The 16,020-nt window shown below is 37.1% G+C and overlaps 1 protein-coding gene and 1 long non-coding RNA gene across 17 annotated transcripts in view; one reads left to right on the forward strand and one right to left on the reverse strand.

Annotated features, from left to right (window-relative positions):
• ABI2 (abl interactor 2) overlaps nt 1-16,020 on the reverse strand; it is a 69,807-nt gene that overhangs the window by 12,750 nt on the left and 41,037 nt on the right. For 4 of the 16 annotated variants that reach the window (XM_027636765.1, XM_027636759.1, XM_027636764.1 and 1 more), the window contains exons 4-9: nt 15,726-15,743; nt 8,622-8,719; nt 7,969-8,115; nt 6,851-6,975; nt 5,758-5,937; nt 3,063-3,221 (exon numbers count right to left, since the gene is read on the reverse strand). In XM_027636765.1, coding sequence (XP_027492566.1) covers nt 3,063-3,221; nt 5,758-5,937; nt 6,851-6,975; nt 7,969-8,115; nt 8,622-8,719; nt 15,726-15,743 — 727 coding nt within the window. The remainder of the gene's footprint in view (nt 1-3,062; nt 3,222-5,757; nt 5,938-6,850; nt 6,976-7,968; nt 8,116-8,621; nt 8,720-15,725; nt 15,744-16,020) is intronic. The other 12 variants (XM_027636766.1, XM_027636762.1, XM_027636769.1 and 9 more) reach the window with 4 other exon arrangements.
• On the forward strand, nt 8,069-12,318 carry LOC113944110. Its single transcript, XR_003526585.1, has 3 exons — nt 8,069-8,151; nt 9,779-9,782; nt 12,074-12,318. It is a non-coding gene; the product is annotated as an uncharacterized LOC113944110 (long non-coding RNA).

A 16,020-nucleotide genomic window follows, 5' to 3' on the forward strand; every position in this document is an offset into this window, starting at 1 on the left:
GTCATGTCTCAAAATTTCTTCTGTTTGCTTGTTCCAGTAATCACTATCTGAAACTTTGAATTTCTTCTGCCACTCACACTGACATTCCTTTCACAACCACACACCATAAACAATAAAAACCAACAGCAACCATCCTTTCTTGTTGCAAAAATATCCTTGTATCTCCCTACAATGCAAGTTCCATTATCTCATCATCTAATTGATATCTCTTGAGAAAAACTGAAATACATTTCTGATTACAGTCTCTTTGACTTGAATGACATGACCTCTGAGAGTATTTACTTTTTCAAGTGTAACCACAGCACCTGGGAAAAGATTTGGTCTTGCATTTTTTCAAAGCAAGAAAAGGGAACTTGAAGTCCTACAGAGAAGCAGTGATATTCATGAATTCAGCAATCTTGTGCAACTATGAAGTCCCTGTTTTTTTAATTATATATGCTATAAAAATGTTCCATTTCAGAATGGTTTCTCTATTCAACATCATATGGATTCACAAAATTCATATCTACTGTAGGAGACTAGCTTCAGTTTCCCTGGTCCCTTCAGTGTACTTTGGTTTTGAACTATATATATTTCTTTGAAAGAAATAACGAGGCTATCCATGGAGAAAAATAAATCATTCTAGACAAGCACTCCAAGCAAGCACAAAAAAATCCCTTCATTTACTTTGGGTTGTATAGTTTAATCAAAATTGTGATGGTAACACTGGCTGATATCATTCCTTGTTTACCTTAACCCTTTGGTTTGTACTTCAGTCTGTGCATTGTGCAGGGACCATCATATCATATTTTATTAATAATGATCTTGTTTATACAGTGCATCAGAATAACTTTAATGTACCTCTGCTGTCTCAAAATATGAGCTAAATACCAGCTTAAATGTTGCCTCCCACCATCCTTCCATACTGACTGATCACCAATAGATTCACTACACAGTTGCTGTAAATTAGTTCAGAAATGCTCACGAGCACCTGCCACTGTGTTGCTTCAGCCTGGTAAGGATTCAGCTGTACAAAGAGGGTGTAGTGCCCACCACCACCTCAGTAGTTACCCAGTTTCCCCAACAGGGTTTTTAGCTCTATACTGCTTAGATACCGGTATCTAAGGCTGCAAAGTTAAAACACTTGTTAGGTGGTATGGCTGGCAGCAGTGGCTTTGGGACAGACATATGCTGAGATTATTTAGGGTCTGCATTTCTTAATATTTTCTTTTCAGTTGCTAAAAAGGTCTAACCATGAAGTAGAAAAATTATATTATGTTAGAAGTGGCATTCAAAAGAAGATGGCAATAGAAGTATCTTTCATCCTCATCACAAGCGAATAAACAAACATGACTATGCCAACATACTAAAAAATGGCACTGGAAATAACAGTACTGTGTTACTGCCAAACAGCCTACAAAGAACAAGAAGCCATAGCTGGCACACTCTTACATCTGTTGTAAGGTCTCTTTTTAACCTCTTATGTTTCTATTTTCTCCTTCTCTTCAGGAATGCTGAGAAGCAACTGTGGTCTCTGTCCTGTTACTAACTAATCTTGCTCCTTACAGACACAACAGTGCCTCTGTTCTTAGGGTCTTCATCAATTATGCATGCTGGAGCATCCTCTCCTTTCAAGGTACACTCAAAAAAAAACTTGGTTTAGTGTAACTGCAAAGCAAACAAATTCTGTATTCTGCTAGGCATATTAAAAAAAGTCTCTTACTAAAACTGCTTATTTATATTGTATCAGATATGCCAGTATAATTGAAGTATTTTGTTTGTGATTTACAGTTCAAGTGACTAATCACCATAATCATTATTTTCTTTCTGGGTACACAGACTGAATTGTGGTTATGTAACTTATTTAAAGTCTATTTGGTATCTTCTGTAATTACCTATTAACAATGCCATGGCAGCTTGCAGAGAATTATCCCTTTGCTAAAGCAGAAATGCACAGCAGTTGTCAAAAACTCTCTGGATATACTCAAAATCCTCTTTATTGCAAAGGTAATTCTGAAAGGTTTCTTTTATTGCTATTACTCTTTCCTTCTTGCCTATTCCCCCCTTCAGCCTTCAATATGCACATAATGTGCTTAAAAAATACCACATATTTCAGGTAACTGGGCTACAATTTAGTCATATAACCCCTTCCACTCCCTCATCCCCAGCAGGACCACCCACTTCCTCCTCAAGTTCAGCACACATATCTCTCTGCAGAGTAGCTCACAAACAGTAATATTTGAAAGTGATCAAATCTCTTAACTGCAGATTGGAGCATGTGACCTAATTCCAAGTTCAGTGCTCGACTTTAAAAAAAAAAACAACAGTGAACACACACCCCCCCCTCAAAACTCATCAGCACAACCACCACAAAACACCAACACACTGCAGTACTTGCAAGTCAGCATTCAATCTTGCTGTGTCTTTCTGTAGCTTTGGCAAAAGAGAAACTCTTCCTTACTCTGGTATCAAAACCTTCACATCTCATCAGAAGCATGGGACAAAGGACTCCTCAGATAAAAGGCTGCTATGTTATGCTGACACACAGGACATGCCACTCGCTGTTAATATCTCATCTTGCTCTGTAAGGCAGGTTGCCCATTAAAATAACATCCCTTGGAGGGTTAGAAGGTGACACAGTTCCCTCGCATCCCACACCAAACACCACTGATGTCTCTAAAGTGTCTAATGTTTACCCTTGTATAACAAGTGCAATTTCTTGAAATGTCCATTAACCAGAAGAAAAAAGCACACAAGATAAAGACCGATTAATGAAGAATCACCAAACTCAAATACCCATCCTACACCAAAGCAGGTCCATGGTGTAGTCAAGGACTAAAGCTTGTCTAATAGGGACTGTGACATCAAAAGTAAATTATTTGGCAACAAAGCCAGTATTGTTTTAAGCTGTTTGCCGTAATGGAAGCTGAACACTCTGCACTTGTACTGCAGCTTTGGCAGGGCTACCAGCAACACACTGGAAGTGCAAGATCTGCAATGGAGACAGAACATAAAATTTCAGAGACCTGAAGGTCATTCCATACACCACTGCTGAATTCAACAGAGCAGACAAACTTTCTTACCTGGGTTCTGGTTATAAAAAGGTCCTCCGTTCATCTGGTTCTGAAGGCTTGTCTGGGATGTGATGGAAGGAGGACGCCGATATGGCAAAGAGCCCCCTATTGTTGGGGGGGTGTGTCGAGATGCTGGCCTGTTCATGCTGTAGAACTGAACTGGGTGACCTAGGTTAGAAACGGAAATGTATTAGCAAAGAGAAGAATGATACCTGTCTTTTTTATACCTGCTTTCAAGTTTCAAAGGCTTGGAAAGGTTTCTGTTTTTTTTTCTTTTAAGACAGTCTGCATCCCAGAAGGATGTTGCCAGACTGGCAGGACACTGGATGTCTCAACAGCAACACGTTCAACTCTCCCAACTGCCTGTCCTCAGCACTGCTTACGAAAGCCAGTATGAAAATACAAAGGTGTCTAAGCTACAAAACTTCAGAATGGAAAAAAATTATCCCCAGTTATGTGTTTTAAATAATGGATTACAATAACTTCTTGCAAATTCAGTTTTTTATAAACCTGAAAAAAAATAACACTTCAGAGTCCTGCAATTAAGGAACATACATGTAAAAAATAACTGTATGCCATTTCCAGGATTCATGGCTGTTACTTTCTAGAACTAAAAAACACAATACTACCTATCTTAGTGCTGTTTGGAAGATACGCAGAGGATCATCTTGGGGAGAGGAGAATGTCAGAAACGGCTTAAAGGATGGAATAAATGAAGTCATACTCAAAAGCCCTCTTTCAGGGAGCTGTCAATTAAAACAAGTCCTTTAAAACTTATTCTCTGTTTTCATTACTTCTTGTATTCAAGTCATTAATCCTGAATCTAAACAAGCAATAAATGAAGCAAGCTATTTTCTGTGCTCACATAAAGTTCTCCAGATTTTATACTGTATGTAAGCTGGATTTATTATACCCATATGGGTTATTACCCCCCCCCAACTATTCTGCCTCCACCATTTGTCCTAGAAGTAAATTTCAGAGTTTGCAAGAAAACAAGGGATGGTCACTGCAGCTGAGGAGAGAATCAAACAGGGAAACAAAACAAAGGAATGTGCAATTTTTAAAAAACCTGCATTGTTCTCCACTATGTTTTTATTGCTTTGCAAAAGTTTACACTAGGTCAGTAAATAAAACCACAAATTTTATTTGCTTGCTCTGTTACTTGCTTCTAAGAGCAAATGCATGAACTAGAGGTTCACATTCCTCCTGTTTTGTACAGGTAAGTATATTTTAAAAAATGCACTTTTTACAGACGAGGAACAGCTAACAAAGAATCCACCTAGTATGTGGGCTTTTTCACATTTTTCCTGATGCATCTCTCCAGTGTGTCTGTCCCTATGTTCCTTAATGCACTGGTACAAATTGGTGGTGACTGGAGAGAAGGGAGGAGATTAAAAACAGGGATAAGAGGTTTTCAAGGATCAAAAACTACAACCTCATAAATGGTGAATTATCCAGTTTCTTCAAATATTTTATTTCAGAGAAGCCATACAAGTAATCTCACTAATAGCACAGGGAAACAAAAGATGTTAAAAATAGTAAGTAACCTGAAATTTCTTTCATGGAATTGTGAATGTGAGTTTACAGTCACTAAAATATTAACTTCTGCTTGGTTTTGACTTGTTAAAAATACAGATACAACATGGCTTAAGAACTGGGATACTGACAGTGCATCAAAAATGGAAAATTGATTGAGGTCCCATATGGCACAGCTCATCTTCTAAACATAAAAGTAGTTTAGATATCAGGATCATCTTCTGATACCAAAATCTTTAGAAACACTTCAGGAAGTTCTAGTCACAGTTATGGATTCTAGTGTGTTTTCTAATTTTATATGAGCCACAGCCCCTTAAAACTAAATGCAATTTCAAGAATGCTTCTGGAACCTGGTGCAATTCTTACTAAAAGATATGAACACTAATAAACACATAAACCAATTCACACCTTTGTGAGCAGCCTCTGCTACAGTGAAAAGTAACACAGCATGCAGGTAGCTACACATGAATTTGGCTGTCTAAAGGAGAACTTTACAATGAGGTGTCCCTCCCCATCAAAAGCTGATACAGGACAGTGGTGTGCCTGGTAACTACTACACGCTGCAACCTCAGCATGAGAAAATGAAAACTGCAGCACTAAAAAAAGGAAGTTGCAATATATACACAAAGTACCACATAGTAAAACAAAATGCTTTGATATTATTCTGCATAATAAAAACTTGTATTTTACCTAATACTGAACACAAAAAACCTGCCCTTTTTATCAGTTCATTGAGGAGAGACTTGTCATTTGAAAGCATTGAAGAGATCAGTCATATAAATTATACTTTGCTAGATGCACTTTTTATTTATACCATTAATGAAAGAGAATAATCCAAACCAGAACTATCAGTGCTGTTTCCCTTCAAACATCATTATTCTATGAGGTTCTCAGTATGCAAACAGAAATTACAACTTAATAAATAATTATAGAACTGTAAAAATAGTCAAATTACAAAATTAAATGACTGCTGTTTATAAAACTAGCACACCTTCAATTGTCTACTATAACCTTACTATAACCTTACTGTTGGGTAGTAGCAGATATTTTCTAGTTATAACTAAATTTTTAAAGAAATTATTAATCACTACTGCTGAAGTAACTTTGCAAAGCTTTGGATCATGATCACATCTGGGTTCATCTGCCAGCAGCTGGAGCAGACACTCACCTGTAGAGGGTGTGGAAGAAACAGCGGGGGGAGTTGGAGAGGTGAAGCCATCAGCAAGGGGCTGAGCTCCTGCAGCAGCAGCAGCATCTGGGGCAGCGGAGGAAGGGGCAGGAGCAGGAGGAGTGGGGGCAGGAGCAGAGGTAGCAGGAAGGGGAGAAGTGCCAGCTGAGCCAGCAGGGGCTAAGTGAAGAGAGGAGGAAGAGGTGGAGTTAATAAGGAGATATGTTAGCAAGGATTAGAGAAAGCCTTTGACTATTCAGTGTTAGCTATTTATTAGCTGCACAGTATTTTAGAATGCATGAGATGAGAGAACAATGGAGCTGTTAAAGAAAGGCTCATTCCTATGTAGATGGTAAATGAGGGTCAAACAAATCCACTTTCCAGATCTGAAGGGAACAACTCAGAACTTTTCATTGAAAGCCATTACTTTTGAAAGATGTCTTTACATTTTGTTATTTATCCTTCAGTCTGCAGCATGGCTGACTTTAGCTTTTGTACGAATTAGAAAATATAAAGAGGAAAGCAAAAATTTCCATCTCTTTGTTTCAGAAGCATCATGTACTTCAGATCACGCTGCAAGCCAACTATACACTCTTCTTCACTGAAAAGGTTGAGCAAAGGAAAAAGAAACACTAATAACACTTCCTATTTCTGGAAAGACTGAGGCCATAAAACTGAGCAAGTATCTCTTTGTGACAACTCAGGCTTGCATTAACGTACTAAAGATTTACTCTGTGCCTGCCTCTCATTTAATCTAATTTTCTAAAAACATGCTTCTATGTATCTGCATAAACAGCCAACAAAAAAAAATTTATTTGCTTAAAAGGACAATGGAGAAGTTTCCCTCAGCCCACTGAAAAAGGTGCTGTGTCCTACCTTGTCACATGCAGGCAGTCAGGCAAAAAATTCTGATAAACAAATTAATACATAAAAGGAGCATAACAGCACATCAGACACTCTCAGAGAAGATACTACTTGATTCAAACTCATACTATCAATAGCGATGAACTCAGACTTTCCTTGGAGTTTAGGAAAATGCAAATGCTCAAGGTTACTGTTGAGTCAGAAAGAGGGACAGCAAGTTTCCATTTACCTGGATAGACACTAGGAGGAGATGGTGTGGGAACAGCAATGGGAACACCTACACTTCCACTTCCACTGTTCTCTCGACTGCTGCTCCGACTACTTGGGTGGCTTCCTCCACTACTCCCACTGCTGCTGTAAGAAACCAAAATCACCATGGTATGAATATGCTGCTGTGCATGCTGAAATCTAAGATCTCTCATATAGCACCTTACTAAATCAGAGAAATAACAGGGAACACAAGAAAAGAAACAAGGATGATATAAATCTATATAAAGCTGGATTTTTGTAAAACTCTTCACTTTGACTACAACACAACAGGTTTTTCATTTAGTCTTAGTGAACTTGCCCAAAAATGAAATGCTTCCATAACCTTGTTCAAAGCACATCATTCCAGGATTGTTAAATTCCTATGGAGCAAATACAGATCCTTTTCCTATAACTTTAAAACATGTAGACTGCTTAGACTGTGATTCATATGCTTTCATATGAGAAATTGTAAGATAATAAAGTAAAATTCACATTTCTTATACTTTAGAATCCATCTATTTAGCCATTCTCAAGTACTTACAATGTTTAAAAAGTAAAGATTTCCAGGGAAGTATTTAAACCTATCACATCATGAAACCTATTATCCTAGAGAAAAAGCTAGTCTTCTAGCAGAACCTTTGGTAATACAGTTCAGCTTTATTCTGTGTTTGAAATTATGAATATCCTCAAAATACTATGCTACAGTTTCAGCTACTCAACTTATAAACATCAAAGACTGTTCAAAATGTCACATACAAGCATACGGTGCAGCCTTTCAACATGCAGAAGGCAAGATGTGTACAAAGTCTTTCCCCAGTTTTGTAAGCATTTAGTAAAACAGTATCATGATCTACCTCCTTGAAAGACTTCACAGTCTTAGTAATTCATTAAGTATTGTAACCGATAGCACTAAAATTAAGGTGAACAGGGGGATTAAGTGAACAACCGTAACATAATTCACTATTCTGGTTTTATCAGCCCTATTCTCATCGTGCCAAATTACATTCCCAGTACACGTGATGAATGAGGAAGCTTCACTGTAGAGGTAGGTGCAGATGGACTGGACATTTAGCAGAGCATTTCTGCCCCCGTGGGTACCTGTAGGTGCGGTTCCTCTGGTTGACGGAGGCCGTCCTGACAGGGCTCTGCTGTGAGGGCGCCATGTTGCGCGTGGGGCTCGGCACGTAGTCGTTGGGCACCACCGGGGGCCGAACCGGCTCCAGCGTGCGGTACGGGGAGTGCCGCCTGCACACGGGAAGCACGGCACGGAAACGAGTTAAGGTGATACAGACAAAACCTAAGGCAGGTCGTTCTTTAAAAGACAGCTACATACTGATCACTAACGTGAGCTAAAGGCCAAAGTCAAGTTCATAGACTTAACAGGAAAGTACTTTCATCACACTCAGCATAACTAATTAATGAACATGTACTCATTTTTCAGTTGTTTAGCACCACCTGCCAAAGCCACACAGTTAATGACATTTTATTCTAAAGCACGTAGTGGTAAGTGTTCTGCAATGAGAAAAAGGTTCCTGTTGGGAAAGGCTGACGATGCCTACTGCCTTCTGGCAGAAGCACACAAACATATAAGACACAACCAGTATAAGAGGATGCAAATATAACAACTCTTGATCTTTGTGAATAGTTAAAATAAAACCAAAAAAACCCCCACACTACAGAAAAAGAAAGAATCTTCCCTCTTTTCTCTTTTGTTCACCAAAGCCATTTACCCATTCGATAACTGCACTTACCCAATAGTTCCTTTTCCTGACATCGGTGGACTTGGTGGCTTCTGGGTGGGCGGTGTTGTACGAGGAAGCCCACCCATCTTCATGTTCTGTGTGCTGACCTGCAGGAAAGAACGGGGAGAAAAAGGGCCTTCACTAAGCTCAGGTTCTGGGGGCAGAGACACTGAGATGCCTTTAGCAATTAACTCTAAGTAGGGGAAGGTTTAAACAAAAAAAAAGAAATTGAGAGGCCATGCGTTTTATATGCAATTTCCACTCTGCTAGAAGTCAAGAGTTGCGCTCAAAGGACTCTTTATTAGATAGGGTTTTTAAAAATTGTATATACAAAAAAGTGAATTTGCCTTCGGGCTATCAGAAACAATCACTGACAATAGAGGCACTGTACCTAACTTGGCCGAACCTCCCAGTCATCTCTTGAGATAAAGGCAGTTATTTCACATTGCACTACTGAATGGTAAATTTGCAAAAATATTTTTGAATACTGTTTAAAAATACTAAAGCTTATCTAATAGGCCACAATCTAATGTGATTTATGCAGAAAAGTGTACAGAAGTCAAAGTAATCTATAAATATGATCCATTAATGTTTTAATGCTTTCACAGCATATAAATTTTTTTACAGATGATAATATTTACTGTCAATATTAATTATGTGCCTGTAAACATACAGAGAAAGCCATATTGAGAAAAATACAAAGATGCACTTTTTTCTCCCCACGCCAAATGTGTAGCAATTTAATCTCTAAGAATTTATAAATAAATGGAGTAAAATATTTAGCAGTGACATAACTGTAGTTTGTCCACTTCCCCTCTTTCAGGTTAAAATACTAATGAAGTAAATTTAAATTTTGCACAAAAATAATTTACTCTAACTTCTTTCCAAAACTCATTTGCATTCCTGACTGATCAATCTAGGAATCATAAACAATTGTTACCAATGTAGGCATTTGGCTTGTCTGTAGCCTGCCAGCCAAGCATAACTCTCAATGCCTGTATCCTTACAGGAATCAGTACATGATCTACTCACAGAACAGCTTGGATTCATGAATGCATAAACTATTGCTTAGACACAGAGATATTCAACAAACCTAAACAAGTATGCTTACATCCCTTTTTCTGTTCTTTCTGTCATGCTCTATTTCACAGTGTTTCTTCCTTCAGAAATGTAAGCTTTGGCTACTGCCCCCACCTCCCATATAAAAATGAAACAGCAATCAAGGCATTCAGAGTATTTGCAAACATCATTAAAGGCAAACTACTCCTTTAAAATTTGACTAGAACAACTCACTTAAAACCTTGGCAATGTTTAGATTTGTGAATTGATAAATATTGACAACAGTGTAAAGAGTAAAACATTCAGTCTAATCCACTGAAACTTGATTTTCTGGCTCTAAATAACCCCAATGCTATCGCATTTTCAATCTGCTGGGAGGAAAAGAAAACCAAGCATCGGAAGGGTTTTTTTTTGACTGATTCAAAAACAGATGCTTGAATTTAGTTGTGCATTACTTTGTAATGTCAATTTAAGACAAAATTATTTTGCACAGCATTATAAAGTCCTTTAAGCCAACTCTAAGCAACAAGAAATCTAAAGTTAATTCAAGTGAGGGATGAGGTAAGCACTGATCTACAACTACTTGAAGGGAAAAGAGAAAGTGTAAAATGAAGTGTATTTTATTCTATACACGGAACATTTAAGAAATAGCAAAATCTGAATTTTTTTTAAAGTTGCAGCACCCCCTGTATTTCCTCTTTCATTAAACATGGCTGTTTAGCCCACCTACCTATTTGAGTTGTCAAAAAAAACCACGCACAGACAAAATACACCTTAACTAAACGCTCACTGAACTGTCAGTTGCTATATTTCAAACAGCCTACTCAGCCTTTGGTTTTTAGATGACAACAAAGAGACCAATCTGTGTGTCCCTGAATAGTCCATTTAGGTGTTTTAACTGGCTACACTATTGTTTTGCACCAGATGATGTAACCACTTTACAGTTTACATAAATCTAAAGCTTATGTTAACTTTCAGTTAATATAAAATTCCATATATTTAACCACAAAGAATCTTATTATTTTATATACAATCATTGCAAAACCAAAAATGAACTTTTAAGCTTCCAGTGGGTTATAGCTACCTGAAAAGAAAGGACAGTTGAGGCGAAACATGCCATAACATCAGACCACATATAGTAAAAAGTGTAGGCAATACTTGCCTGACTAACACAGAACTCCAGTGACTGCTAGATAGTTCATTAACACTGCAAATAAACATATCCTTGATCCAGGATGGGAAAAAAACCTTCGTAAAATGTGTCCAAACAAAAAGCAATCCCTTTTTACCTCAGAAACTTAGTCACAAAGAAGCCATCCCCAAAAAAGACTAAACTGAAAGATGGGGAAACACACTGACAGTAAGCTTAGTTGCAGGGTCTTTTCAGGGTATTGAAAGCAAGATGTTCAAAGAGCAAGTAATTAAAATTGACAGGGTTGTCTTCAAATCTGACAGGACTGATGGCTTTAAGACAAGCTGCTCCAAGTTAATTAACCGTGTGCAAGTAACTTCCCCTTTGACTTACTGCCAAATAATCACAGAAGAGAAATTAAAAATATAAAATTATTTCAGTGGTTCTGATCAAAATAGACAGATCTGTGGAAATAAAAGTATTCAAGATGTTAAAAGAAAATCTAAAACTATACAAGTTGCAACTTTAGCTGAGATACAAATATTGGAACATTTCCAACTGTCTCCTATGATAACTTCTACTTGGGGGGGGGGGAAAGGAAGCCTTTAACACCCCCTTTCTTTCAAACTTTATTGCCTTTTCTGTTTTGCACATATGGTTGTAAATATAGTTTCCATACACAAATCCTCATTCACACACATCCCTCTTACAAACTTCTAAAATCCGAAGCAACCATCAGAACTCAAGGTCACATTTGCATTTGCTGTCAAGTTTCAAAAATCTGTTTTCTGGAGTAAGTTGGTATTTGCCAGAAGTTGTAGTGTTTCTGACATGATTTCCCCTGGTTCTGCACAGCTGGAACTACCCAGATGCAGCTGATTTAATGAGAGGGTGAAAGCAGAGGAATGCATCTGTCTCTTGGTGGTTTGTTTGACTGCAGGACCCCACAGATCTGGGGTTGGTTTCTAGATTAAAGCTTGCAAATTATTTTAAGAAAATGCATGGCAAAATAGAGCCTGCAACCAGAAACACAGAGGAGTATCTCTGCCTTTGCTCATAAATGCCAAAACAGCTAACTACTGTGCTGAAATCAGAAAAAAAAATGAGAGGCAGTGATGGTTTGGGCACAAAGCTCGGAAAAAAACAAAGCTTACTGATGTGAAAGCAGGAAGACAACCCTGCGAGCAGACAAGTAGGGCACAGGGTCTGTGCAGAATGGATGAAGGGATTTTTCCAATTTTTTTTTTTTTTTTGCCTCTTCCCACTGAAGAAAAAAAAAGGTAAAAAAATATTACCAACTGAAGTTACATGGTGGAACACCAAATAAATCTAGTGAGATCTTGGTTAAGCTTTTTTTTTACTGGATACCTTGCAGAAGCTTTTTATGCATGAATTAGGAAGCACTTGCACTACAGAAAAAAATGTCTTCTACCAAAGCTGTAACTTTGTCAGTACTGGAGCTGGAACTGGAAGTTTTGCTGAGGAAGAACCTGCAGAAACTACTTAAAGAGCAGATCCTTGGTAAGTAACACATTGTGGAGGATGCTCTGAGATCCAGCTCCACAGTAACAGCCACAAAACAAACTGTAAAGAAATGTATCCCTATGGACCATTCTGTTTCAAAAGGGTACAACAGTATTTCAACCAATATTTTCTATACTGAGCTACAGTGCCAGTTCTAGAAAGGTACCATCTGATTACTTTAAGACACAATGCAGCACTGATTACAGTCCCTAGGAAAAACTATCATTTAAAGTTTAATTTTTTTTAATAATTAAGATGTGTTTGTCCAATTTCTATTTTTGGCATCTAGTTTTTCATAGATTCCAGTATCTTGCAGTCCAACATACGACTGAGTTTCCTTCACAGTTACATTTTTATAAACATTTAACATACTGAGTTTCTTTAGCACTCCACTGTGTAAGAAATTTTTAGTGAAATAAACTGGTTAAAACTGATAAATCCTGCAAGTTCATTCAATTTCATTCTTGGGAATATTTTCACAAGCAAAATAATCACTGAACAAGAAGTGCAGAAATACACAGTTGGTCAGATATAATAGCTGGTCAACAGACTGCAAAAACTTTGCATCGAAGCCCTGTATTTATGCAGCTGTGAGGCACTTACCTGCAACAAAGCTTTCAATCCACATTTTTACTCTTCTGAAGAACATCTCATCATCAGTTCAATTACCAAAACCAAGTTTCTTGGTTGGTTGAGGTTTTTTTTCCAAAGATCCTGAATATCAGATATTCCACAGAATCAAACCTCAGGAGGAGATGCTTTCTAAAGCTGGACTCAGCCAGAAATTTTAAAGTGGTGCTTTACTGTCACACTGTATTTTCTAGAACTTTCAGAATGTCAAAAGAATAATCTTTTGCCCAAAATCTAGTAAGAAAAAGTGTCCCATCAGTGATGGATTATATTCAAAAACTTCAAGCAGCTACTCAATCTTCTTGAGCAATTTTATGCCCAATTTCAGGAAAAATAAAAACTACCTTCCCATGCCTTGCTTCATCTTGTTAATGCTACTGAGACAATGAACAGATTTTTTGCCCATCATCTACTACCTCAAAGCAAATTCCCTTTCAGGTTGTGCTCAGCCACTCGAATACTTACTGTGCATATCTATATGCTTTTCAGCTGATTACCAGTTTATATGGAAGTGAAGTGTATAAATTTCAGCCCTGTTTTGGCAAATGACCACGAGTAGAAGCTTCAGCAAGTGAGTTTACTTGTTTTACCCCCTATGTAAAGTAATTGAAGAACCAAGTCTGGTAAATACTAAAAGTCTTAAACAATGTCATTTTCAATTGATTTGATGATAGCTGATGCTACAGATACTCCTCTGAATTGTAACTGGAATTTTCTTCAAAATCTGTTAAAAATTAAAATTTAAGTTACCCAGACACAAGCATAGTTATCCCTGCTACAGTCAGTCAGTTTAACATTGTAGCTGTTAGCTAACACTAAGGTTTTTCTGCAGTCATAAAAAATAAAAGCAGTCTAAATTCTTCATATTTAATCACTATAAGTGAGATAAAAAAACCATTCACACAGAACTGGGGTTACATTTAGTTTTCTCCTTTCAGCCTGAGGCATAGTGACTATAGTGAGAGAAAAAACAACTTGGGTCCACAGAGAGATGCTGTGCTGCTTTTGCCTTTTTTTCTTTTTTTTTTTTAAACCCTCAGGTTTTGGCAATGAGAAGTTGATTGACATATTGTGATTTCTCAAATCAAATTTCTAATCAGGTTCACCCTAGTAAAAATACAGAAATATTTTAACTGGTGTTATAATGAAAAATGTTATTTCCATTCCAAACCTATAAACAGAAAAAATTATTTTCTCTGAAAAGCTGAAGAGACTCTTATCACCACTGCAGATCATGCACAGATATGGCAGTTCACACATAAACGACAATTATACAATTTTAAAACTTTTTTTAGAATAGTCATTACTTGTTTGTAATTGCAACTACAGAGAGCAACAAAGAAAACTGAGTTTGCAAATTGCTTTTTTAAGAACACTGAGAAAACGATCACCCAATATGAACTGTGTCCAGAAGACATACTCAGCATTAGAAGTATACATTTTGTGCAGACAGAAAGTAAAAGCCAGGGAGGAGATATATTTTGCCATCCTCAAATTCAAAGCACTTATATACTATGTGAGTTGAAATACTGCATGCCTCACAAGTAAAAATAAATTTCAAATGACATGTGAGAATTCTCTCATTTATTAAAAGTTTTCCATTGTTATCAAATATGCTACATACACTTAACACCTGACTAAAAGTACCATTTGGCCAATCTCACAGGGATATCATGGGGATATATATAGAAACACCTGGGTTTACAGGCAGTCTTCTCAAGAATTTGCAGGATTTTCTTTTAGTTTTTTCCAGTCACAGAAAATACTTAAAAATATTTCACATCAACTTGGAACTTCCTTTAATTCATAGACTCGTACTACATATTAGCGTCCTATGTTCTAAACCAGTTCCCTCTTTAAAACTGTCACAGCTGCTACTAAAAAACTTTCATTCCCACTTTCCCCAAACCCGTTGCGCTTCAGGAGGAGGATGATATCCTAATACTCAATAAAGGCTATAACCTATCTATTAACTAATGTGCTATGAACTCCACCATAATATCATATAATTTCATTTAACTGCTTGCCTAATTGATTTGATGCTTTTTATTGCTGCGTCTGCAGCCACTAAGACTACTAACATTTAAACCTCTAAGATCCTTGAGAATCTGACATACTTCAGCCTGAGTTCTTTGATTCATTTAATATTCAACTAAATAGATCACTTAGCTTGTTTTTTAAGGGTTCTTAAGTATTTTACACAATTAACCGATTTGTGGATGTTTCCACATATGAGTGCCTCTCAGTATGTAAACAGTGCTAGCAGTTTCTGAAAAAATAAAGAATACTGCAACTTTAAAAAATAATATACAGATTTGAATTTGTTACACACCTTTGGAGCCCATTATCTGAGCAATCTCACACTGAAACATTAATCCCAATCAAACCATAACTTACACCGTATATAGGATAAAAAGAATATTACACAGGGGGAGGCTCAAACTCAGCTGCTATCTGTTCTCTGTACCTTTTTGTCTAGACAAGGCTAGCACATCATCCCTCCTTTGTAAATGATCTGGTAGATATGCTGAAGGCAGTCGATATTTTGCCACAAAGCTTTTAAAATTAACTGTGTTAGCTTCCTTTCATAAACACATCAATTTATATCACAAAATGCTTATCTGCAATGAAATCACTCAACAGAAGTTCTACACAGAAGAGAGAGCGGGTGTTGTTTTAAACAATCAGTAATATTCATGTTAATCATCTCCCCGTGTGTAATAATCTCAGAAGAAGAAGAATGGAAATCCAGCCCTGGGGTTTCTTACCTTAAATCTAAGCAACCACTTAATGCATAAATGGAGCAAATAAAAGAGGTAAGGAAAAAAAGCATTGAAAGGTTAGTTGGAACTTCAGGATATGAAGAGAAAGGAAAAAGAAAGAAAAAAGTTAAGCATTCGGCATTAACAAAATAATGTATCAGTAGATCATAGAAAGAGTGGTTAAAGCAGAATGTCATGAACAAAAGATCTTCAAGCTGAAACTTTTAATATACATTGACCACAAAGCCTTTAGATTAATACTTTGAAATTAATGTTCAAATGCTTGTACACTGTTTATTCA

The sequence above is a fragment of the Corapipo altera genome, unplaced genomic scaffold (assembly GCF_003945725.1).
Source record: "Corapipo altera isolate COAL_440 unplaced genomic scaffold, ASM394572v1 45, whole genome shotgun sequence".
NCBI lineage: Eukaryota > Metazoa > Chordata > Aves > Passeriformes > Pipridae > Corapipo > Corapipo altera.